Source organism: Theropithecus gelada, chromosome 20 (assembly GCF_003255815.1).
Source record: "Theropithecus gelada isolate Dixy chromosome 20, Tgel_1.0, whole genome shotgun sequence".
NCBI lineage: Eukaryota > Metazoa > Chordata > Mammalia > Primates > Cercopithecidae > Theropithecus > Theropithecus gelada.
Genome location: NC_037688.1, coordinates 7,301,846 through 7,325,793, shown reverse-complemented (window position 1 = coordinate 7,325,793; position 23,948 = coordinate 7,301,846). Strand labels below are relative to the sequence as shown.

The 23,948-nt window shown below is 53.2% G+C and overlaps 1 protein-coding gene across 4 annotated transcripts in view; it reads left to right on the top strand.

Moving 5' to 3' along the window:
* The window catches only part of ZNF423 (zinc finger protein 423), a 370,990-nt gene that overhangs the window by 215,069 nt on the left and 131,973 nt on the right, over positions 1-23,948 (top strand). For 3 of the 4 annotated variants that reach the window (XM_025370367.1, XM_025370368.1, XM_025370366.1), the window contains 2 exons: positions 3,582-6,796; positions 15,273-15,357. In XM_025370367.1, the coding sequence (XP_025226152.1) occupies positions 3,582-6,796; positions 15,273-15,357 (3,300 nt within the window). Of the gene's footprint in view, positions 1-1,583; positions 1,692-3,581; positions 6,797-15,272; positions 15,358-23,948 lie in introns of those variants that run through there. The other variant, XM_025370370.1, reaches the window with a different exon arrangement.

The following is a 23,948-nucleotide window of genomic DNA, read 5'->3' as shown; positions in this document are numbered from 1 at the left end:
CCAAGCAGCCAGCCTGCAATGAAACTTGGGTACTCTGGCGCCGGGCAGGTTAAGATTCTCCTTTCCAAAGCCTACTGGGTGAATGACTGATGGGCCTGGGGACCAGGTTCTGTACTCCTACAAGATACAGTTTGGCCAGACACTAGTGGGGCATCTGGCTTGGTACTGGTAGCCAGTTCCTCACCTCCCTGAACCCCACTTCCTCGTCTCAGAAATGGGAACGTTACTACAGACAGCCAGATGTGGTTGTTGTGAGGATGAATAGAAATTAATTGCGATAATAGACGTACTTAGCACAGTGCTGGCACGTGTGACGTTCTCAATAAATGGAGCTGTTAATATTGTTAGCACTTGTGGTACTAATTAGTACTAATTCTTATTATTGGCAAAATAGTGCTTCTGTTTAACAACTTTATTGAAGTATAATTTGCATACCATAAAACTCACTTGTTTGAAGTGAGCAACTCAGCCGGTCTTTGGTAAGTTTACAGAGCTTTGCAGTCTTCACTCACAGTCTAGTTTTAGACCATTTCCATCATGTCAGAAGGATCCCTGTCACCTGTGCAGCCACTCCCTGCTCCCACCTCCAGCCTCAGACAGCCGCTAACTTGCCTTCTGTCTCAGATGCGCCTTATTCTGGACATTTCATGTCAGTGACATAATAGTGCTTATTCCCATTAATTTTTCTCGTCCACTCCTCCCAGTGGTTCCCTTTTTTCAGATGCATAAAGTGAGTGGTTAAGAGGAATACTGAGGGCATGGATGAATTCACAGAGGAGCGGGAGGGCTCTGGCTCTGAGTGAGTGTCCTCTGGTCCTCAGGTGGTTTGAAAGGTTTAGGAGCAAATGAACACTGGCAGAAATATCTGTTCAGGCTTGTCCTTGGGACAAGAGTGATAGTGGTTTCACCTGCCCAGTTGTTGAGAATTCTCCACACATCAGTTGCTGGGTGGGCTCCAGTGAGCTCGTGGGTCTCTCTGAGCCCTGATGAGCCCCTTCCAGAAATGCAAATCATGGACCAACCCCAGTCCTCCTCATGAGGCAGGCTCCAAGGAGATCAAGGTCTGAGGACCCTGAAGTCTTTACACGTGAGCCCTCTCCCCTTCTGACCCACGCAGGAGTGGTCTTACTTGACTGTTTGACCCCCAGAAGCTGGTCCAGGCCCACGTCATGATCGAGGGGACTGAATGTGGACAGTCCTGGCATCAGTCTCTGGCACTGTCATTTCCCAGAGCAAGTCTCTGAGACTGTGCCTCGGTTTCCTCGTCTGTCCAGTGGGAGTGGCCCTGGCCACTCATTTGCAGTTGCGAGAAAGCACTTAGCAGAGTGCTGGGCACACGGGAAGGACTCAGTGGCAGCTTGAGTGAGTCTGAGCAAAGACATCAAAATAATAAGAAGCCAGTCCAACCTGGCCTGGAGCGGGGGCCAAGCAGGTCCCCTGGCCCCAGCTATCTCCTCCCTGGGGTCCCTTTTGTCTGTGCCCCACAGAGCCCAGCTGGCAAGAGCTGGGAATTGGCAGGCAGGGGCTGGGGCGCCTCCCACTGCATGTCATCTGGGGAGCTGGCCGTGACTGCTGTGTCCTTCCCGTCTGCCGAACCCGTCATGTGAGGCCCCCGGGGGAGAAGGTGCTGGTGCTCTGGGAGGGCGTTCCAGGAGGCCCCTTGAGCTGGGCTGGGGAGCCAGGCTTCAGAGGTGGGTTGGCTGCCGGGAGCCTTGGAGCCAGGAGCTTTGGAGAACTGCAAGCTTCAGAGAGCTGCATGCATCAGGGTTGAGCTGTGCCAATGGTGCCAGGGGGGTCAGGTGGATCTTCACACGGTCAGCGCTGTGGGGGCTAGGGGGTGGGAGCGGGGCCTAGGACCAGGCTCAGCCCCAGCTGTGAGGAACCCCTCAAGACCTTCCAGTCAGCCCTTGTTGTCTCTTTAAGTCTTGGGATCGGCCTGGGACAGCAGAGGCAGCTTGCGTGGAGAGCCTTGTAGGGAAATCACAGGTCTGTGGTGTGTGTGTGTGTCTGTGTGTGTGTGTGCGCGTGTACACGCGTCTGCAGGTGAATGTGTGTACATGAGCGTGTGCATGTATATTTAAGTTTGTGAGTGATAGTGTAGTGTGTGGGAGTGATGGTGCGAATGAATGTGTGTGATGGTGGGTGTTGTGTGTGTATGTAGGTGGGCGTGTGTGTATGTGCATGTGTGTGCCAGTGTTCACCCGTGCTGGGAGCATGGTGCGCCTGCCCCATCCCTTTCTGAAGGTCTGGGCTGCCTCTGGGCCAAGGTTACGTCTGGGTTACGTCTGTGAGGCTCTTCTGAAGACTCAGCCGGGCTGGCTGGCGGCTGGAGAGGCGGGGGCAGTGGTTTATTTCCTCGGGGTTACAAGAGCAAGGTCAGCGCAGCCGAATCTGAGCTTTTGTTTGTCTCTCCCCTGCCCGCAGCAGCCTGTGGTCTGTTTCATTCATTATTAAGTTTTAAATCCAGCCGAAGAGAAACTTGAGCCTTGGAACTCACTCCCTGCCCGGGCTGGCTCTGCTCGGCCCCCGTCAGGGAATGTCTCTGGCTTTATTCACTGTGTCCTGTGTGCCTTTGTTTTCCCAGAAACGGTCTACCCTTAGGTTTGTTTAGTTTTCCTCTGAGGCTGGGCGGGCCAGCAAATGAGGGGGTTGCGGGGGCTGTCCCCAGGGAGGGTGGGACGCGCCGGAGTCTGTGCAAGGATTGCCTCTTCCTTGCCTTTGCAGTGGAGTTAAGGGTCTGCCTGGGTCTGAGCTCTGTGGTCGTCCACGTCCTCATTCTTCCTCCACTCACTCACCATCTCTCCATTTCTCTTGGTCCTGGGTGGGATTGGGGCGAATCCAGGGGTACAGTGGAAACAAAGAAAACAAGGGTCTCAGGATGGCCTGCGCCGGGAAACCCACAGATGCCTCTTCAGTGCCCTAGGCTCACTTCCCGCCTGAGCACTGGAATCTGCTGTCTCGGGCCCTGTGATTTCACACCTCCTATGTCTTGTCTACTACCTGAAGCAGCAGCTTCCAGCTTCATCAGTCCACCCATCCCCAGAGAATGGTGCACGCTATGGCCAATCTGATAAGGGAATCTTTGTTGTTGTTGCAAAATTTTGTCTGTGTTCATAAGGACCAGTGGGATTTCCTTCCCTCCGGGATTAGGGATTTGAGGGGAGTTGACTCCCAGGTGTGGATCAAGTGACAGGACTTGTCCTCCTTTTGGCCTATAGGACTGATGGTCTGTGAGTTTGTTTTCAGTGACTTTGTCCCAGCTGCCCCCTCTTTCCCTATCAGGAAAGTGGCCGAGAGCCTCCCCTCTGATGGGGGGTACCACGTCCTGCCAGGTCCAGGCAAGTGTTGTTAAGGGAAAAGGCGCTCTCCCTTCGTTATCTGCCGCCCCTCTGGCATGCCCTCTGCAGACAGGAAGGCCCCGGTGTCCACTTGCTTCCGGCCCCTGCCCCTCCCCACAGCCCCCCGCAGCCGTTGGCCAGCTGCACAGCCTCAGCCCGTGCGCTGTCGAGAAGCTGGCTCTGTCCTTGTTTCTCGGCAGCCCTGGGAATTGCCTCTAATATCCTCTCTGCCTTCCTCTGCAGATGGTGATGACGACCCACAACTCTCCTGGGTGGCCTCGTCTCCCTCCAGCAAGGATGTTGCGTCACCCACGCAGATGATCGGAGATGGTTGTGACCTCGGCCTCGGTGAGGAGGAAGGGGGCACGGGCCTGCCGTACCCTTGCCAGTTCTGCGACAAGTCCTTCATCCGCCTGAGCTACTTGAAGAGGCACGAGCAGATCCACAGCGACAAGCTGCCGTTCAAGTGTACCTACTGCAGCCGCCTCTTCAAGCACAAGAGGAGCCGCGACCGGCACATCAAGCTGCATACGGGCGACAAGAAGTACCACTGCCACGAGTGCGAGGCAGCCTTCTCCCGCAGCGACCACCTCAAGATCCACCTGAAGACCCACAGCTCCAGCAAGCCCTTCAAGTGCACTGTGTGCAAGCGTGGCTTCTCCTCCACCAGCTCGCTGCAGAGCCACATGCAGGCCCACAAAAAGAACAAGGAGCATCTGGCCAAGTCAGAGAAGGAAGCCAAGAAGGACGACTTCATGTGCGACTACTGCGAGGACACCTTCAGCCAGACGGAGGAGCTGGAGAAGCACGTGCTCACCCGCCACCCACAGCTGTCCGAGAAGGCGGACCTGCAGTGTATCCACTGCCCCGAGGTCTTCGTCGACGAGAACACGCTGCTCACCCATATCCACCAAGCCCACGCCAACCAGAAACACAAGTGCCCCATGTGCCCTGAGCAGTTCTCCTCGGTGGAAGGTGTCTACTGCCACCTGGACAGCCACCGGCAGCCCGACTCCAGCAACCACAGCGTCAGTCCCGACCCCGTACTGGGCAGCGTGGCCTCCATGAGTAGCGCCACGCCTGACTCCAGCGCCTCTGTGGAACGCGGCTCCACACCGGACTCCACCTTGAAGCCGCTGCGGGGGCAGAAGAAGATGCGGGATGACGGGCAGGGCTGGACCAAGGTGGTCTATAGCTGCCCCTATTGTTCCAAGCGGGACTTTAACAGCCTGGCCGTGCTGGAGATCCACCTGAAGACCATCCACGCAGACAAGCCCCAGCAGAGCCACACGTGTCAGATCTGCCTGGACTCCATGCCCACCCTCTATAACCTCAACGAGCACGTTCGCAAGCTGCACAAGAACCACGCCTACCCCATGATGCAGTTTGGCAACATCTCCGCCTTCCACTGCAACTACTGCCCCGAGATGTTCGCCGACATCAATAGCCTGCAGGAGCACATCCGTGTCTCCCACTGCGGCCCCAATACCAACCCCTCCGACGGCAATAACGCCTTCTTCTGCAACCAGTGCTCCATGGGTTTCCTCACTGAGTCCTCCCTCACCGAGCACATCCAGCAGGCCCACTGCAGTGTGGGCAGTGCCAAACTAGAGTCTCCGGTGGTGCAGCCCACACAGTCCTTCATGGAGGTCTATTCCTGCCCCTACTGCACCAACTCCCCTATCTTTGGCTCCATCCTGAAGCTCACCAAGCACATCAAGGAGAACCACAAGAACATTCCACTGGCCCACAGCAAGAAGTCCAAGGCTGAGCAGAGCCCAGTCTCATCCGACGTGGAAGTGTCTTCCCCGAAGCGGCAGCGGCTCTCAGCAAGCGCCAACTCCATCTCCAATGGCGAGTATCCTTGCAATCAGTGCGACCTCAAGTTCTCCAACTTTGAGAGCTTCCAGACCCACCTGAAGCTGCACCTGGAGCTGCTGCTGCGGAAGCAGGCGTGCCCCCAGTGCAAAGAGGACTTTGACTCCCAGGAGTCCCTCCTGCAGCACCTGACGGTGCATTATATGACCACGTCGACCCACTATGTGTGCGAGAGCTGCGACAAGCAATTTTCCTCGGTGGATGATCTGCAGAAGCACCTGCTGGACATGCACACCTTCGTGCTGTATCACTGTACCCTGTGTCAGGAGGTCTTCGACTCCAAGGTGTCTATCCAGGTGCACTTGGCAGTGAAGCACAGCAATGAGAAGAAGATGTACCGCTGCACGGCCTGCAACTGGGACTTCCGCAAGGAGGCTGACCTGCAGGTGCACGTCAAACACAGCCACCTGGGCAACCCAGCCAAGGCTCACAAGTGCATCTTCTGTGGGGAGACCTTCAGCACCGAGGTGGAGCTGCAGTGCCACATCACCACACACAGCAAGAAGTATAACTGCAAATTCTGCAGCAAGGCCTTCCACGCCATCATCCTGCTGGAGAAGCACCTGCGGGAGAAGCACTGTGTGTTTGATGCTGCAACTGAGAACGGCACGGCCAACGGGGTGCCCCCCACGGCCACCAAGAAAGCTGAGCCTGCTGACCTACAGGGCATGCTGCTTAAGAACCCTGAGGCGCCTAACAGCCACGAGGCCAGCGAGGATGACGTGGACGCATCGGAGCCCATGTACGGCTGCGACATCTGTGGGGCGGCCTACACCATGGAGGTGCTGCTGCAGAACCACCGGCTGCGGGACCACAACATCCGGCCGGGCGAGGATGATGGCTCACGCAAGAAGGCTGAGTTTATCAAGGGCAGCCACAAATGCAACGTTTGCTCACGGACTTTCTTCTCGGAGAACGGGCTACGGGAGCACCTGCAGACGCACCGGGGCCCTGCCAAGCACTACATGTGTCCCATCTGTGGTGAGCGTTTCCCTTCGCTGCTGACGCTCACTGAGCACAAGGTGACCCACAGCAAGAGCCTGGACACGGGCACCTGTCGCATCTGCAAGATGCCCCTGCAGAGCGAGGAGGAGTTTATCGAGCACTGCCAGATGCACCCCGACCTGCGCAACTCGCTCACGGGCTTCCGCTGTGTGGTCTGCATGCAGACAGTCACCTCCACGCTCGAGCTCAAGATCCACGGCACCTTCCATATGCAGAAGCTGGCAGGCAGCTCGGCGGCATCCTCCCCGAATGGCCAGGGACTGCAGAAGCTCTACAAGTGCGCCCTGTGCCTCAAGGAGTTCCGCAGCAAGCAGGACCTGGTGAAGCTCGACGTCAATGGGCTGCCCTATGGCCTCTGCGCCGGCTGCATGGCCCGCAGCGCCAATGGACAGGTGGGTGGCCTGGTCCCGCCCGAGCCCGCCGACCGGCCCTGTGCCGGCCTCCGCTGCCCCGAGTGCAGTGTCAAGTTCGAGAGTGCCGAAGACCTGGAGAGCCACATGCAGGTGGACCACCGTGACCTCACGCCGGAGACCAGTGGGCCCCGGAAAGCCACCCAGACGTCGCCAGTGCCCCGGGTAAGTGCAGCCCACCTCATCCTGCTCCCTGCTCTTCTTGGGGCTCCTCTGGTCCCCACAGGAGCCACGTACCCTGAGTGCCATGTTTCCGAGAATCGGCACTATCATGCAGTGGCGAGACACAACTGCTGTGCTGTAGTCTCCTTGAGTTTGAACCTCAGCATTGCCATTGCTTTTCCAACCACATGATGAGCTCATGTTATTTATCTCTCTGGGCCTCATTTGTCAAGTGCTAATCTGTAAAATGGGAGTAATAATGGTCCCAGCCTCAGAGAATTGTTGTGAGAGGCTGATGACATCATGCAGGTAACGTGCCTGGCATAGTGGCTGATGCACAGTGAGGGCATTATGGGTGGTGGCTGGTGTCTTTGTTGATGAGCTGGGGTAGACATACTCATTTGTTTATTGGGTCTCCTTAGGCAAGTCACTGACTTTTCTGGGCCTTAGATCTGGGATTCTTTTGACAGTTCATTGAGATCACACACACACAAGGGACCGAGCGCCTGGGACTCAGGGCTCAGTGGTGCTGGTTGTCATCACCAGCTGGTACTCTTATCACCAGCGGCATCATTTCTGTTAGTGCAGTTGCTGGTATGTGGAAGGCCCTTTGACGTGGTTTCGATTGCTGTTATTGTTAATGACTGATTGATTCCTTCATCAATTTTTCCCTGAGCACCCGTTATGTTTGGAGGTGCCTGGGAGCCAAGGAGAACCAGAAATGAACCCTGACTTGGGACTTGTGGACCAGAGGGAGCCACAGGCCCATAGTAAGTGGCTTTCAATGAGCTGTGGAGAAGTCTAGGCTGCAGATGGGCCCACACAGGCCTTGAGTACAGGGCCTGAGGGGCACCCAGTGGTGGGCCTGGAGTCTGCGTGGCCCTTGGGTGTCAGACAGCACAGGCCTGGGATTCCCACTGAGTCTGTGTTGTCTGTTTCCAGACCGAGGTGACTCTCGGGAGTACCTTTCCCTCGAGGACTGCTGCTGGCACCATTGGCCGGGAGGCAGGGTTTGGGGAAGGGCCATGTGCCACAGGCGCCTGCTGGGACACAGGAGTGTTTGCTGAGGGTGTTTTTCCTGGGACCCTGTGATTTTGAGGGGGTGAGGAGGGCAGAGGGAGAGAGACGAGGGCCAGAGAGAGCGAAGGGAACACCCCACAGTGGAAGGGGCCTCAGCGCCTGCTGACCCTGCCTTCTGGTGTTACACACAGGCCCACGGGAGCCCAGAGGGCCAGGGGACCCGTCCATGGTTATCTGCCTGAAGAGAGGAGCACTTGGGTGAAAATAGCGAGGCCGGGCGTTGTGGCTCACACCTATAGTCCCAGCACTTTTTGAGCCTGGAAGATCAAGGCTGCAGTGAGCTACGATCACACCATTGCATTCTAGCCTGGGTGGCAGAGTGGGACCCTGTCTCTTAAAAAAAGAAAAGCCGGGTACGGTGGCTCATGCCTGTAATCCCAGCACTTTGGGAGGCCAAGACAGGTGGATCACAAGGGCAGGAGATCGACACCATCCTGGCCAACATGGTGAAACTCCGTCTCTACTAAAAATCCAAAAAAATTACCTGGGCATAGTGGCACATGCCTGTAGTCCCAGATACTCAGGAGGCTGAGGCAGGAGAATTGCTTTAACCCAGGAGGCAGAGGTTGCAGTGAGCCAAGATCGCACCCCACTGCATTCTAGCCTAGGTGACAGAGGGAGATTCCGTCTCCAAAAAAAGAAAGAAAGAAAGAAAAGAACAGAGCTGCATGTCTGGCTGGGGCCTGGGGCCTCTCCTCAAAGTCCTGTCTGGAGTGGAGAGCTCTTTGTAGGGGCTATAGCAATACCCCACCCTCTCAGGACCGTTTGGCTGAGCCAGGGTTCTGAACAGGGCTCCAGGAGGGCTCCCTCCAGGGGGCTGAGCATGGGCACTGGTTTCTGCTGCCCCGCTCTGTCCCCCTCAGCCTTTCTAGGGGGCGTAGGTGCTCTCAGGGAATGTTTGGGTCCTGGAGTCAGGTGGCCTGGGCTAAAATCTCCTTTTCCCGTGACCCAGCGGTAATTTGACCTCTCCGGGCCTCTGTGCTCCACTACGAAGCCAGAGGTAGTGGCAGTGGTAATGAATAGTGATAGTAATGGAATAGTAATAGAATCTCTCCTGGGCTGACATCTCTGCATCCGGGGAGAAATTGGGAGGCCTCTCTGCTTTTTTAACCATTATCTGCTCTGATTGGTCACTGCCTGTTCTCCATCGGTTGTGAACCATCGTGACTATTTATCATGCTGACCTCAGTGTTTTGCTCTGAGGATTAAATGTGTAAATTAAGTGGGCATAGTAGATGCCGCTGGTATTTTTTCCTTTTACAATAGCAATCCACATTCGTTGAGGAGTAAGGACTTGCCAAGCACTTTCTATTTAATCCTTACAATATTTCATGTTGTAAGTAAGGAAACTGAGGCATAGCACAATGATGTCGCTTGCCTCAAGCCCCCAGCTTTCCAGAGCTGAGAGGGGACTTGAACCCAGACAGGCAGCATCTGCACCACAGCCCCTGGTCTTGACCAACAGTCCACCCAACAGCTCTGCAACGCATCCTGGCTGCAAGAAGGGAGAGCCCAGCGGTGGTGGGGTCCCGGGTGGTCACAGCTGTGCTCATGCTGTGGGGCAGTGCAGCTGGGCTGGGTCACTATGCCCGCTTCTCCTGGGTGCCCCTCAACCTGGATCACCCCTCCCTTTCTGGCACTGCCCACCATGGTGCTGGGTTTTCTGATGGCCAAGGAGCTGTTTCTAGAGCCTCCAAAGCCTTGGGCTGTGTGAGCCTCCCTGGAGTGCTCTGCATCCAGCATCAAGCACCACTTTGTGAAAACCCCTACTATGTGAGAGGCGCTCTGCTGGGCACCAACTTTTAGGTCATCTCTGTGGCAACAACCCAGGAACCTTGCTGTAGGCCTGTGTTTTGGCAAAGAGGGGCCAGCTCAGATAGGAGATGCCATATACCCAAGGATGCACAGCTGTGCACGGCTGTGCAGGGACTGAAACTCGAGGGGAGCGTGTTTCCTGGAGGCCCCCAGGCCTTCCTCTCCCTGCCTTCGGGTCTCGTGTGAGCAGGGATGAGCTGAAAATCATGGTTCTGCCTGCCTAGAGGCCCGGGGAGATGGGCTGTTGCAGAAAGGAGCTAGACAAAGCCCAGGTGCCTCCCCAGCCAAGGCAGCATTCTCTGGGGACTTGCCCCCTGCGTGGGCACACCTGGGGGCAGGGGCCCAGATGTCAGTTAGCCCACCCCTTCCCTCCCTGAGGACCCACTCATGTAAGAACAGACTCTGGGGGTTTCACTGGGGCTTGGGGGCTGGCAGGCTGGGACCCTCGGGAGTGTATCCACAGCAACCAGCTCTCAGAGGACTGGGTTCCCGTGGGGCCGAGGCTGCTGTCGGCTGGAGCATGAAACATTGAAGTTCCGTCTCCGCCTCTGTTTATGGGTAATGACAATATCACCCCAAGTCGAGACCAGCACGGGCAGACCCTGACCATCCATCGATCCCACAGATCCCCACGGTGCCTTTCTCTGCTGGGTGGGGCAGGCCAGGTGTTCTCATACCCATTTTACAGCCAAGTAAACAGATATCCAGGTTAGAGGGCCTGTCCAGATCCCACTAGCTTTCTGTCACCTAGACCAGGCCTGACAGGAGGTCTGGAACACGGAGCTGAGAATGGCAGCTCAGACAGTGGGCATCGAAGTGTTTGCTGTCCTCCCACTCACCAGCAAGAGGCTCTGACCAAGTGATACAGCCTCTTGAAACTCCACTTACCCCATCCCTAGAGTGGAGCTTGCAGAGGGTTTGTGAGTATTTAGCATAAATGCTGCCCACAGATGGCAGGTGCTCAGTGAATGTTGGCACTGGTCACGATCATGGAAATTTAGCAGCTCTGGCTGGCTTTTCCTTCTCTCCTTCCTGTCTTGAAGGGCTCAGCCATTTCTTCCCTGCCCTCCCTCTCTTGTCTCCGCCATTCTCAAGTGTGTTTTCCTGCCCGAGGCCTCCTTCTGCAGTTGCTCAGGGCCGTGTTGGGGGAGGCACCCTGGCCACAGGCCCTGGAACTCAGCTCTAGTTCTCCTGGGCTGGGCCCCAGGGAAGGGGCTTATGGCAGGGGAGGTGCTTTGAGTGCCAAGTTCTATGTTTCTGTAATTATGTCGCCTAGTGGGGGCTGAAGCTCCAGGAGGAAGGGGTCTCCAGAGGGGTTGAGAGTGGGGACAGACCAGGAATAGATGTTGGGGTGAGGACTGGAGTCCAGCCATGCTTGGAGGGTTTGGGGGCTGGTGAGCCTGTATGTGTATGTGCCTATGTGTGAGTGCACATGTGTGCACTTATGAGTCTACATGTGTGTACATGAGAGTGTGGTAGGTGTGGGGATGGGTCTGTGTATGCACTTGTGTCAGAAGCTATGTGCACGTCTGTGGGTGTATTTGGGAGTACTGGTGTGTGGACTGGGGTTGTGGTGAGTGAGCTGAAGGCAGGGTCTCTGGATGAGTGTAGACATGTCCATCTGTGTGGCCTTGTTCACCCGTGTGGATGGCCCTGCTTCTCTGGGGGTTGCACGTGTGTATCTGTGTTACAGGTTGCTGTGTGTAGGGGTCGTGGGTGTGTCTGCGAAGGTCTTGTGTGTTGCTGGTGAGTTGGGGTGAGGGTGAGCATGTGAATGCACACATATGTGCTTGCACATCTGTGTGTGTGTCTTGTGTGTGTGTGAGGGGTCAGCCCTTCCCCCAGCCCCTCCCTTGGGAACCCTCTGAACCCTCTGAAGCCCAGTGCCCCACCAGGAGGGGCTCAGTTATTGGGTAGTTTTCTTCCTATTACCAAAGGGTGGCAGAGAGGCATTTGGGGGCAGCCTGTCTTACTGCCCAAGCCCCTGGGGATATATTTTCCAAGCACAGTGAGCTCCCTTTATTCACCAGCCCCTGGGAAGATCAACCAAGTCACTGCGATCATGGACTGTTCCCTGCACGTCTCTGGACCAGTCATGACTGCAACCTCCAGAGACTTGTACCCAAGCAAATCCCCATCTTTGGAGGGAGGACATGATCTTCTGCCCCCAGCCATCGCTGCGGCTTGGTACCAACCCCTTTCTCCCATCCACCCACCTACAGGCCTGGGTGTTCCTTGTCCAGCAGGCCTCCCATGGGCTTCCTTGTGATGAAGCTTCCCTTCCTGGGGTGTGCTTCATTCATTAATTCACTCATTCCATTCATTCATTCAACCACCAAGGGTTTTGCACCTTGCCAAGCAGAGTGGGTGGGGGCACATTTGAGCAGAAGGCATGGTTTTGATGCTGGAGACGCTCGAGGTGGTTCCTATCCACGACCATCGCCCTGGAGTTGACCTGAGATAGGTACTCTGGGCTGCATCCCCTGAGAAGACCTCAGGCCCTGTAGTCTCCTTGTGGCCTGGACATCTTCCTTTGTCTGTGGTAAGGCTGGACTCCCCAGCCCTGTCTTCCCCTCCACCCTGCCCCTGACTTACCTAACTCTTCCCAGGGCCTTTCCATGCAGAGTGCCTGTGTCTGGGCCCCAGGCTGTGGCCTGTACTCAGGACATAGCAGATACCCCAAGTCTTCTGAAACACTGTGGGAAAAGCCCCTGGTTTTGTCAGAGCAGGTGCTGGAGCCTGAAGCATCCAGCACCAGTTTCTCTAGTTGTTTCTTCATTCATTCATTTGTTGAAGAAGCATTTTCTTAGCACCGATAATAATCATAATAAAAGTGAAATAATTATTATGCGCTGACCCTAGGTCAGGCCTGTGTTAGGGTGGTGTGGGTCCAGGACACTGAAGTCATCTTTGGTTCTCTTTGTCACTTCTGCCTGAATACACTCCTCTGCATATGTTATTCTGCAACTTTATGTGTTCAGCAAAGGCTTGTTAAGCACTTCATGTGCCTGTGCAGCCTCAAAGGTAGACAAAACACATTCCTGGCCCTCTGGGTGCTCATGGTGCAAGAAGGGAGCAGATGAGCCAATCTGCCATGACACAACAATGTGTTAATTACCTAGGGTCCTTTAGCATAAGTGCAGGGGTGTGGAGGGGATCCTGGACCCATTCTGGGTGAAAAGAGAAGGCTTCTCAGAAGAGATGACATTTGAACTGAGTCAAGGATGGAGGGGGTGTTGCACGTAGAGCAACCAGACAGGCAAAGGCCTGTAGTTACTTAGGGAACTGTGGATGTGGGTGGAAAGGGGAAAATAGGAACAGAGAACAGGAAGGATAAAATAGAAATTAATTCAAAAGATGGTGAGATTTAAAATCAACCGTATTGACAATTACACTAAGTATAAATGGAGTTAAAATTTCAATCCAAAGGTAGAGATTGTCAGATTGATGCAAATGAAAAAGCAAGACTTAATTGAATGCTATCTACAGGGCCTGGACTATAAATATAAAGACACAGATAGGTTAAAAGTAAAAGGAAAGAAAAATGTGCACCCTGCAAGAACTCATCATAGCATTTCAGAATGATAAAGAGGGAGGTGGGAGCTGAGACGGTTAAGCTCCCTGGTGGATCATCTGGCTGCATCGTTGAGGGTTGGGCCTGGGACCTCGGCCAAGAAATCTGAAGTTCTGCTCCCTTTTCCAGAAGTAAGAGAAGCCCTCTCATCCCAGGAACCAAAGTGGTCTTCAAAAAACTTGAATATTTTGATTCCCAATACCACCCCTCTTTCTTCAAAAAACCCCACAGCCACAGTCCTTCCCTCAGATGGGCAACACCACCTCTGTCCCTGGGGTGTTTCAGAACCATCCGGGATTAGTTGTGAGAGTGAGGTTCACTCTTTGGAATGACTCTCTGAGAAGCTTTGAAGCTTCTCATCTCAGTTTTTCTGCCCTCAGCTCTCACAGGCAGCTGGTAATAGCCCCTGTGTGTGGAAACCAGCTGTGGGAACCCTTGGGGCCATGTGTGCTTAGGGCAGATGAGGAGTGCCCTAGCCACCCTTGAACACCAGAGTTGGCACAAACAGTGTCCCCTGCTCAGCCACATGGTTATTAGGGTGAGTAAATGGATAAGAAGGTTGTTGGATAGGTAGAAAGATAGATAGATGGATGGATGGACGGACGGATGGATGGATGGATGGATGTGTGTGTAGGTGGACAAATGGATAGACAGACAATAGGTAGGTGGATGGATGGATAGACTGATAGATGGATAAGTGGGTGGATGGATGGATGGGTGGATGTGTATGTGGATGAATGGGTAGATGAGTGGGTGTGTATGTAGATGGGTGAGTAGATAGAAGATGGACGGATGGATGGATGGGTGGATGGAGGATGGATGAATGGGTAGATGGGTATGTGTGTGTAGTTGTGTGGATAGGGATATGGATGGGTAGATGGAGTATGGGTGGATGGGTGTGTGAGTATATAGATAAATGGATGGGTAGATGGAGGATGCATGGTTGGGTATGTATGTAGATGGATGGATGGATAGATGGAGGATGGGTGGATTGGTCTGTTGGTGGATGTGTATGTAGATGGGAGGATAGGTATATGGATGGATGGGTAGATGGAGGATGGATGGGTGGATGGATAGATGAATGGGCGGTTGGATAGGTATGTATGCAAACGGATGAATGGGTAGATGGGTGGGTATGTATGTAGATGGGTGGATGGGTGGATGGGTGTGTACGTAGTTGGATGGGTGGGTAGATAGAAGATGGATGATGGATGGATGGATGGATGGATGGGTAGATGGAGGATGGATGAATGGGTAGATGGGAATGTGTGTGTAGATGTATGGATGGGGAGATGGATGAGTAGATGGAGTATGGGTGGATGGGTGAGTGAGTATATAGATAAATGAATGGGTAGATGGAGGATGGATGGATGGGTGGAGTAGATGGATGGATGGGTAGATGGAGGATGGATGGGTGGGTATGTATGTAGATGAATGGATGGGTAGATGGAGGATGGATGGATGGGTGGAGTAGATGGATAGATGGGTTGATGGAGGATGGATGGATGGGTCTATTGGTGGGTGTGTATGTAGATGGATGGGTAGGTAGATGGAGGATGGATGGCAGGTGGATGGATGAATGGGTGGGGATGGGTGTGTATGTAAATAGATGAGTGGGTAGGTGGGTGGATGTGTATGTAGATGAGTGGATGGGTAGATGGAGGATGGATGGGTGGTTGGATGGATGGATGGATGGAAGGGGGCATGGGTAGATGGATTTGCCCTTCTAAGCAAGGAGGCTTCCCTCAACTCCCTTAAAGCTTCACCTTGGGATGGCAGTTTTCCCAGATCTAGCAGAGGAGCAGCTCCCTTGGAATGTAGCTTCATGCCCTTTCCCCAGTCTGGTAGAGCTGGATTTAGAGGGAGGTGGGAAGAGAATGGCCTGGGGAGACGTAGGAGGGGACTGGAACCATTCTGGAAAGTCTTGAGCCAGGCCCCCTAGGAACTTTTGCTTTCTCCTTTTTCCTACCTCCTTCCTCTCTAAATCTTTTATTTTTGGTTTCCAAACAGAAAAAGACATACCAGTGCATCAAGTGCCAGATGACCTTCGAGAACGAGAGAGAGATCCAAATCCATGTTGCCAACCACATGATTGGTAAGAGAGCATTTCCTCCCAGCCATGCTGGAGCTACTCTTTGCGGTTTGAAATTTGCGGTTCCAATCATCATTTTACTGGCTTTTAGGCCAAAGGACAGAGTCACTGTTGCTGTTTCTGAGACATTGCACATGGGAGTGAAAATGTCAGAATGGGAGCCCTTTCTCCATATGAGCCTTCATGTCGCAGCTCCACTCACATTACAATCAAACTTTTGACAATCTCTTCCATTTTCCAGCATAAATTTCCCTCCATTTCTGAAACAAAGTGCTTTCCAGTTGTCAAGCACTCAGGAGCAATTACGCTTCAATTTTGTGTGTCATGACATTGAATAGATTTAACTGTTCACATTTCCCCACTCAACATGGTGAATTCCTCAGGCACATTGTCAAAACAGAACGCTTACAAAGTTATTTCGGTACTTTTCCCATTCCTCTTCAAGTGGTTTTGGACTTTGGAAAATTCAGCCTCTCTAGAAGGGCAGCTTGCAAAGTTCTGTAGAGTTCACACACTTGGCACGAGAGACCCGGGAAACTGTGAAGTCCCCTTTACCTTGGTTGGGTGGATGTGGTCTCCTTGGCAGCTAGGGGTGCCCTCATTGTAGGGGAGGGCACAGCTGGATGTTCTGATGGGCATGGAGGTTCTAAGGGAAGGGGCTGGCCTGGGATGGGCTGGGGCCTGGGAGAGCTTCCAGAAGTCTGGTACCCTGGGTCTTCGTTGGATATGTGATCACTTTCTCCAAGACTCTGTAGTTTGAGCAGTAAAGTTGCAGCCATGGGTTGAACTTCATCTTTTTGTTAATATTTTATTTTTTATTTTAGATGGAGCCTCACTCTCTCGCCCAGGCTGGAGTGCAGTGGCGCAATCTTTGCTCACTGCAACCTCTGCCGCCTGGGTTCAAGCGATTCTCCTGCCTCAGCATCCCAAGTAGCTGGGATTACAGGCACCTGCCACTGCGCCTGGCTAATTTTTGTAGATTTTAGTAGAGAGGGGGTTCACCATCTTGGCCAGGCTGGTCTTAAACTCCTGACCTCGTGATCCACCCACCTTGGCCTCCCAAAGTGCTGGGATTACAGGCGTGAGCCACCACGCCTGGCCTGAACTTCATCTTTACTTCATCTCTGTTTTTCTTCTTCTAGCATGTTTTCATTGTTGTCTTAACAACTGTGCCATCAGAGTACTGGTTTACAAAACCCTTTACTGCGTACATTTAGAAAACCTGTCATAAGTGAGCAGCTTAATGAATTTTCATGAACTAAACACACTTGTGTAACCCACACACAGATCAAGAAACAGACTATTTCTAGCATCTCAGAAGCTTCCCTCTTGGCCTCCTTCAGGCCCTCCCCTACCACCAACAGGTCATCATGATGCTGATGTCTAATAATATAGGTTGGTTTTGCCTGATTTGTACTTTATGGAAATGGAATCACAGTTTCTACTCGTTTGCACCTGACACCTTTCACTGTTCACATTATTGGCTCTAGTTGGAGGTCATGCCTCTCATTGGTGTGTAATAATCTGTCACAGGAGCATGCCAGCCACCATTTATCTTTTTGATTCTTGATGGGCCCATTCTGAAATACTGCTGGCACATTCATGGATATGTCTTCTTTTTTTTTTTTTTTTGTGACAGAATCTCACTCTGTTACCCAGGCTGGAGTGCAGTGGTGCGATCTCTGCTCACTGCAACCTCTGCCTCCCGGGGGTTCAAGTGATTCTCCTGCCTCAGCCTCCCAGGCAGCTGGGACTTCAGGCATATGGCATCGCTGCTGGCTAATTTTTTTGTATTTTTAGTAGAGACTTGGTTTTGCTATGTTGGCCAGGCTGGTCTCAAACTCCTGACCTCAAGTGATCTGCCCATCTCGGCCTCCCAAATTTCTGGGATTACAGGCATGAGTCACTGCACCCGGCCCCATGTACGTGTCTACTGATGAACATATGTATGTGATTTTATTGTGATTATAGGAATATATAGATACTATATTTTGTGTTTATATATAATATATAATATAGTGTTATATACTATATTCTTTATACATGTAAATATGTATATAAAATGGGAATACAGGATTTGGATGGACTTGCTTAGTCACAGGTTAAATGATGTTCACCTTTAGTATATACTGACAAATACATTTCTGAAGTGGTTGTATGAACTTACGCCCCCAGTGGTATATGACAGTTTCAGTTTGCTCCAAATTTGTACAGTCGTCAAGGTTTTGTTTAAGGTTTGCATTGCAAAGGCCCTTCTTTAGTGAAGGTGCTCTCAGGGCAGGTATGGGTCCCCTAGTCCCTACCTAGCCACAGCATTGGCCATGCTCATGCCCATTATCCCAGTCCCCCCGACCCCCAACCTATCTGACAGCCTCTGCCCCCAGTGCCTTGGAGCCAGTCTCCTGCAGCCACTGATTCCCACTCGTGTGTGTGGTGGGGCTCACCTGGCAGAGAGTGGGGAGGAGGGGCCCGGGAAGAGCAGGTGGGGGCCCTGGGAGCTTGGCCTGACAGGGAGATTGGTGGCTTCTTAATTTCTCCGTCTGAAAGGCCCCTGCTGAAGGATAAGAAGGAGCACTCCCCTGTCAGTCACTGGCTGCTGAGAGTCCTTTCACAGAGTGTCAGAGAGGTGAAGATGAAGATATCTCAAAATGTTTGCATTTGTAGCAGGTGTTAATGCGCGTTCTTGTTTGTAAGCATGAAGGGCGCAAGCCTGGCTAATTGGACCGCAGTGATTTCCAAGGTGTTTCTGCCCCCTCCCTCCTCTCTTCCACCTTGCCTTTTGTGCAAAGCCTGGAAGCTATGTGTCCTCAGGTGCAAGGTGAGGGGTTTGCTCTTAACTAGAGTTGCGGGAAACACAAAAGGAGGGTTTGAGGGGCATTTGGGTCTGTGTGTGAGCTGCGGGCTGGGCTTCCGAGGGAAGGCGCCTTGGCTGGGGGCTGGACAGGTCTCCTTGCCCATTCCTGCCCTGACCTGGAGCCCGGGAATGTGGGAGTTGGGGGTGTGGAGAGTAGGCAGCAGGGAGTGCTTGATTGGTCCCCGAGCGGAGATTCCAGTTCACTGCGACATGGAAGCCCAGGTGAGCCAGACCTCTGGAGGCTGGGCAGTCCCTCTCGCTCTAACCTGTGCTCCCTACCTGCCTGCCCTCCCCAAGTCTCATCAACCCAATCTACCAGAGGACCTTGACTGAGGACCTATGGCATGCTGAGAGTTGCAGCAGTCTCTGTGGGTGATGGGGGTACAGGGGACATGGTCTCTGCCTCAGAGATCATCCCATAGAAGACACTGCACATACCATGCAGCAAAGAGGTCACATTGGCTAAGGATGCTAACAGCTGCTACTGACTCAGCCTTTCTACGTGCCAGGCACTTTACATGGGCACTAGTTCCCCATCTGACAGATGAGGAACCCGGGGCTTAGAGAGGTTACGTGACTTACCCAAGTCCTTCCAGCCTGAGTCATGGAGGCAGGGTCTGAACCACAGCTAGGGTCCCTCCATTGTGTTTGGAGCCCCTGCCAGGGCCTGTGGTGGGAGAGACCTCAGGGTTCCCTCTCCAGGGGAAGGCTGATGGGCATGCAGGTAAGTGCAGTGCAGTGGTGTAGGTGCTCCCAGAACAGGGCCCTCTGGGTGTTGAAGGATGAAGAGGGGGGACGTTGCCTTCAGAGGGAGGACTGAACATCAGCAGGAGGCTCTGGAGCAGTGTGTTGCTGCCAGGCTGCGAGGGTGGTGAGCCACTGCCTATAGGAGGATGGGGGGTGAGCAGAGCAGGTGAGTCTGGGGGGCCGTAGGTGCCTGGCCTGGCCAGGATGGAGACATTGTGGGGAGTGAGAGTGGGGAGGGGTTTTGGGTGAGCCACGGAGCACCCCTGATACCAAGTGGAGGGGTTAGGGTTTGGCCTTCACCCCATAGGCCAGGGTCCAACTTTGGGGGTCCCTTGGCTATGAATTATTAGGCTTCTCTTGAAAAACCCAAGAGGTGGCAGCCAGGGCTTCACATTGCCGCAATCATCATTCCCACCTGGCGTGACTTAGCAGCAGCAGCAGTTTCCTGTAGGCAAGGCATGCATTCCCAGGCATCATGGTCTTGCGCATTTAAGTCTCCAGCCTGGTCCCTGTGGGTACCTGAGTTTAAACCTTGGACTGAAGCGCTAGGGAGCCATTGAAGGTTTTGGAGCAGGGTGTAGCCTGGCCTGAGCCTTAGGAGATGAATCTGGCTGCAGTGTTGAGAAGGAACCAGTTGGGAAGAGAACGAAGACCCACCTGGTGTGGTCCTGGGGTGAGGGAACAAGGCAGGGGGAGAAGAGAAGGAGTTGATGGAACTTAGATGTGGCTTGTGCTGTGAGTCTGGCCGGCCCTGGTGGCTTGGAAAGGCTGCTGGGGGAATGGTGAGAGGCAGGCACAGCAGGCCTGCTTTGGGGCTGGCTCTGCAATCCCAGTAAATCTGTTGGGGCCCAGTGTCCCTGTGGATGGCTTCTCCTGCTAAATGGTCCGAGCCCAGAGTGGCCGCCCTGCCGCTGACAGGGGTAAAAGTCCCCCTTAGTGGCACCAGGGGGACTTGGTGGGTAGAAGTGGTCCTGTTCAGCTCTGCAGCCTTCTCATAAACTCAGGGCACTTGGGGGTCTGAGGCAGGCCTCTCCTGGGACCCAGACTGCTGGAGAGCTCCCCTGGGGGGCGGTAAACCGGCCTTTTTATAGCGGGGGCCTCTGCATGGCTCTGCAGCCCAGAGACCCTGGGAGTTACGATGACTCAGGGACATGTCTCCTTGGAAACATTTTCCCAGCACCCCTTTCCCGGCTGCTGCTGGTGGGGAGTGATTGGGATCTGATAGAAAGGCGAGGGTCTTTGGAAACCTTTCAACAGCAGGGTCTCCTTTGAAATCCCCCCTCCCCACGAAGAATGAGGCCCCTTCCCTGGGATTCCCCCAGCTTTTGAAATGGCTTTGACACTCCCTCCCCCAGAAGGCACATGAAAAACATGGAGCAGCCCAGAGCTCTGTGCTGTGGCCTCCTGCCGGGGTGACCCGGCTCTGCCCAGCCGCCCTTTCCCCACCTCCCCTTCACCCGCTCCCAGGACTCTGGGAGGATGGCCCCCACCTCTACCGCCCCAGGAAATGGCTCTGCAGGAGGCCCCTGCCTTGGGCTCCCGGGGGGTGCTGCTGAAGGAGAGTGAAGGAGGCTTGTGGGGGGCCTGGCCTAGAGGCAGCTGGCCCCCCCACGGCTGGGAAGGGAGGAGCAGTGGGTCCGCCCACATGTGTTGAACATATATGTACAATGTGTATACACTGCCCTCCTGGGGCACGTGGCACCTCACCCTGGGGGGCAGAGCCTGAGTCTGGAGACCCCCAGGAAGCCGATTTGCTGGAGAGGCCTTACTTTTAGTTCGTTTTGGGTGGGGATGGCTGGATAAGGGGTCTGAGAACTTGTCCTTGAGATAACAAACTTGTCATGACCCAGGTTGGCCCCAAGGGAGTGACTCAGCCTCTGGGTCCCTGGACGTCCTCATGCAGGGCCTCACAGGCCCCTTGGGGGAGCCCCAGGGAGGGTCAGGGCTGGGAAGGGATGGTCCTCAGGGAGTCTTGTCAGGAACGCTTGCCCTTGCTGTCCTTGGAAAGTGGCTGTGGACTCTCTGGCGGGCAGCCAGGCCAGAGCTAGGCCTGTCCCGGTGGGGCATTAGTCATTCCGGAGGCCTGCTTTTCATGCTCATGCCGGCCCTTTCCCTGGGTGCCTTCAAGGGCTGGGCTCTGCTGTCAGGGGCAAATAAATGGGGGAGGAAGTGGGTGTTTGGAAAATCAACCCCTCCTGCTCCTGCCCAGGCCCTTAAAGTATCCCCAGTGCCAGCTTCTGTCCTTGTGTGCCCTCTAGTCCACAGCCCTCCCCTGTCACTGTGACAGGACTGGCCCTGGCCCACCTGGAGGGAGGCGTGTGTTTTGTGTGTGTTATGTGTATGTGTGTTATGTGTGTGTGTGTGTATGTGTGTTGTGTGTGTATATGTGTTGTGTATGTGTATGTGTGTGTTGTGTATGTGTTTGTGTGTGTATGTGTGTTGTGTGTGTATGTGTATGTGTTTGTGTGTTGTGTATGTGTTTGTGTGTGTGTATGTGTGTTGTGTGTGTATGTGTTGTGTATGTGTATGTGTTTGTGTGTGTGTATATGTGTGTTGTGTGTGTATGTGTATGTGTTTGTGTGTTGTGTATGTGTTTGTGTGTGTGTATGTGTCTGTGTGTCTGTGTGTTGTGTGTGTATGTGTATGTGTTGTGTATGTGTATGTGTTTGTGTGTTGTGTATGTGTTTGTGTGTGTGTGTATGTGTGGTGTGTGTATGTGTTGTGTATGTGTGTGTGTGTTTGTGTGTGTGTGTGTGTGCACGCGTATGTGTTGTGTATGTGTGTGTTTGTGTGTGTGTGTGTGTGTGTGTGTGTGTGTGTGTATAAAAAAGAGAGAGAGAGGGAGAGAGGGAGACAGAGAGAAGGTTATTCTACCTTACAAGTCTTTATGAAGCACATCCCTGGAGATACTTTCAAACTGCCTCGCAGAGCCAGGGCCCACCCGTTCAAGCTGCCATTTGGACCCTGGCCCCGTGCTGAAGGCGCAGCCTGCAGCATTTTGGAGGGGAAGGAATCTCTGGTCCAAGGGGAACAGTCTGGAGTGGAAGTCGGTGTCTTGCCCCAGCTCCAGGGAGATACAAAAAACTCTCAAATAGAACCACAGAGGAAAACCTCATGAACAGGAAAAGAAAAAGGGGTTCCTGTCTCCTTTCTGCCAGGATCACGTGTTGCTGAACCAGGCTGTGTCAGGCTCTTCAATGGTGCTTTTGATTCAGGTAACACCAGACCCAAAACATCTGTCTAACCTTAATATGTGATAAAAATGTCTCCCTCTCCCTCCGGAGATCATGTTTCAGGTTCTGGAACTGTTCTGTCAGAATAACAAGCCTGTACAGCAAGCCTATAATCCAATTCTTTTCTATTCTTTTTTTTTTCCTTGCCAAACCCCCAAACTAGGGCACAGTCACTTCCCCTTCAACAGTCTTCCCGGGTGAAAGAACCAGCCCAAAGGACTCGGTTTCCCTGACTTTGAATCCCATGGGTTCATTTGAGGAAGCTGTTTAGGTCTATGGAGAATCCATCAGTTCTGAATTTTAAAATAGTGGAAATTTTCTCGTTTTCATGAGTTCCTTTTGTACGCGTATGTTTTTTTGTTTGTTTGTTTGTTTTGGGGGAAGGCTTCTGTCGTTGAGGTTTCTTCTAATAGTAACCTCATACCTTCATGTTCAGTAAACACCATTAAAATCCTCGGTGGGCTCTGCGAGGCGCCGCTAACCCAACTCAGGAGATGGTAACCTGCAAGTTCAATGTAACGTCACGAGTCTAAGATAAGGGTGCTCAGAGGACGGGCATGTTTCCCAATCTGGGTATTCCAGGAAAACTTCCTGGAATAGGTTACACCTAATCAGGGTCTCAGAGTATAAGAAGTAAGGTGGGAGAGGAATTCCAGGCAAAGAAACTAGTACAAGCCAATTATAGAGAAAAGAGATCCATGTAGTATGTAGGGACACTGTAGACAATTCAGTACTGCAACAGAACAAACAGTGAGGCAGGAGGTGGGTGGATCATAGCACAGGGGATGAGGTAGAGTAGGTGAGAGAAGGTGAGGATATTGGATAGGAGGATATGGGCTGGAGAAACATTTAAGAGACAAAACCAGCAGGATTTGACTATTGAGTGGACATGGGAGGGGGAGAAGTTAGGAAGACTCAAAGGTCTCAGGTGACCAGGTTTTGGGTGACAGGTGGCAGATGATACCATGCCAGAGGAAGAGCTCTTAGGGAATGGTAAAGAAGACAGTGATGCTAGCAGTGGTTCATGTAGCAGTCCATTCTCACGCTGCTGTAAAGATCTACCCAAGACTGGGTGATTTATAAAAGAAAAAGGTTTAATTGACTCAGCTTTGCAGGGGAAGCCTCAGGAAACTTACAATCATAGTGGAAGGGGAAGCAGGCACGTCTTACATGGCAACAGGAGAAAGAGGAGAAAGCAAAGGGGGCAGAGCACCTTATGAAACCATCAGATCTTGTGAGAACTCACTCATGAGAACTGCATGGGGGAAACCACCTCCATGATCCAATCACCTTCCTCCCTCGACATGTGGGGATTACAGGTCTCCCCCTCCACATGTGGGGATTACAATTCGAGATGAAATTTGGGTGGAGACACAGAGCTAAACCGTATCAATCAGTACCATCTAATGAAACTCACTCAGCACCAGGCCCTTCTTTCCGTATCTGCAGGTGTTATCACACTTCATCCTCACCACACCCTGTGAGTCTTGCTGTCATTACCTCCTTTTATCCATGGGGAGTTGAGATGTCATATCCAATGTCACTAAGTTTCAGGGTAGGGACCAGAACTCAGCCAGTGTGACTCAGAGCCTGCGCCCTTAACCCCTGCACCTGAAAGCTCATCACGTTTGGTGGGCTTGAGTTTGTGATAATGTGGTCTCGCACAAGATACCCATGGAGATCTGAGTGTTGGTGTCTGGCCAGCAGGGCCCTGTCTGAGGAAGGGGATCCAGGGGCATCAGCATAGATGGTGAGAACAT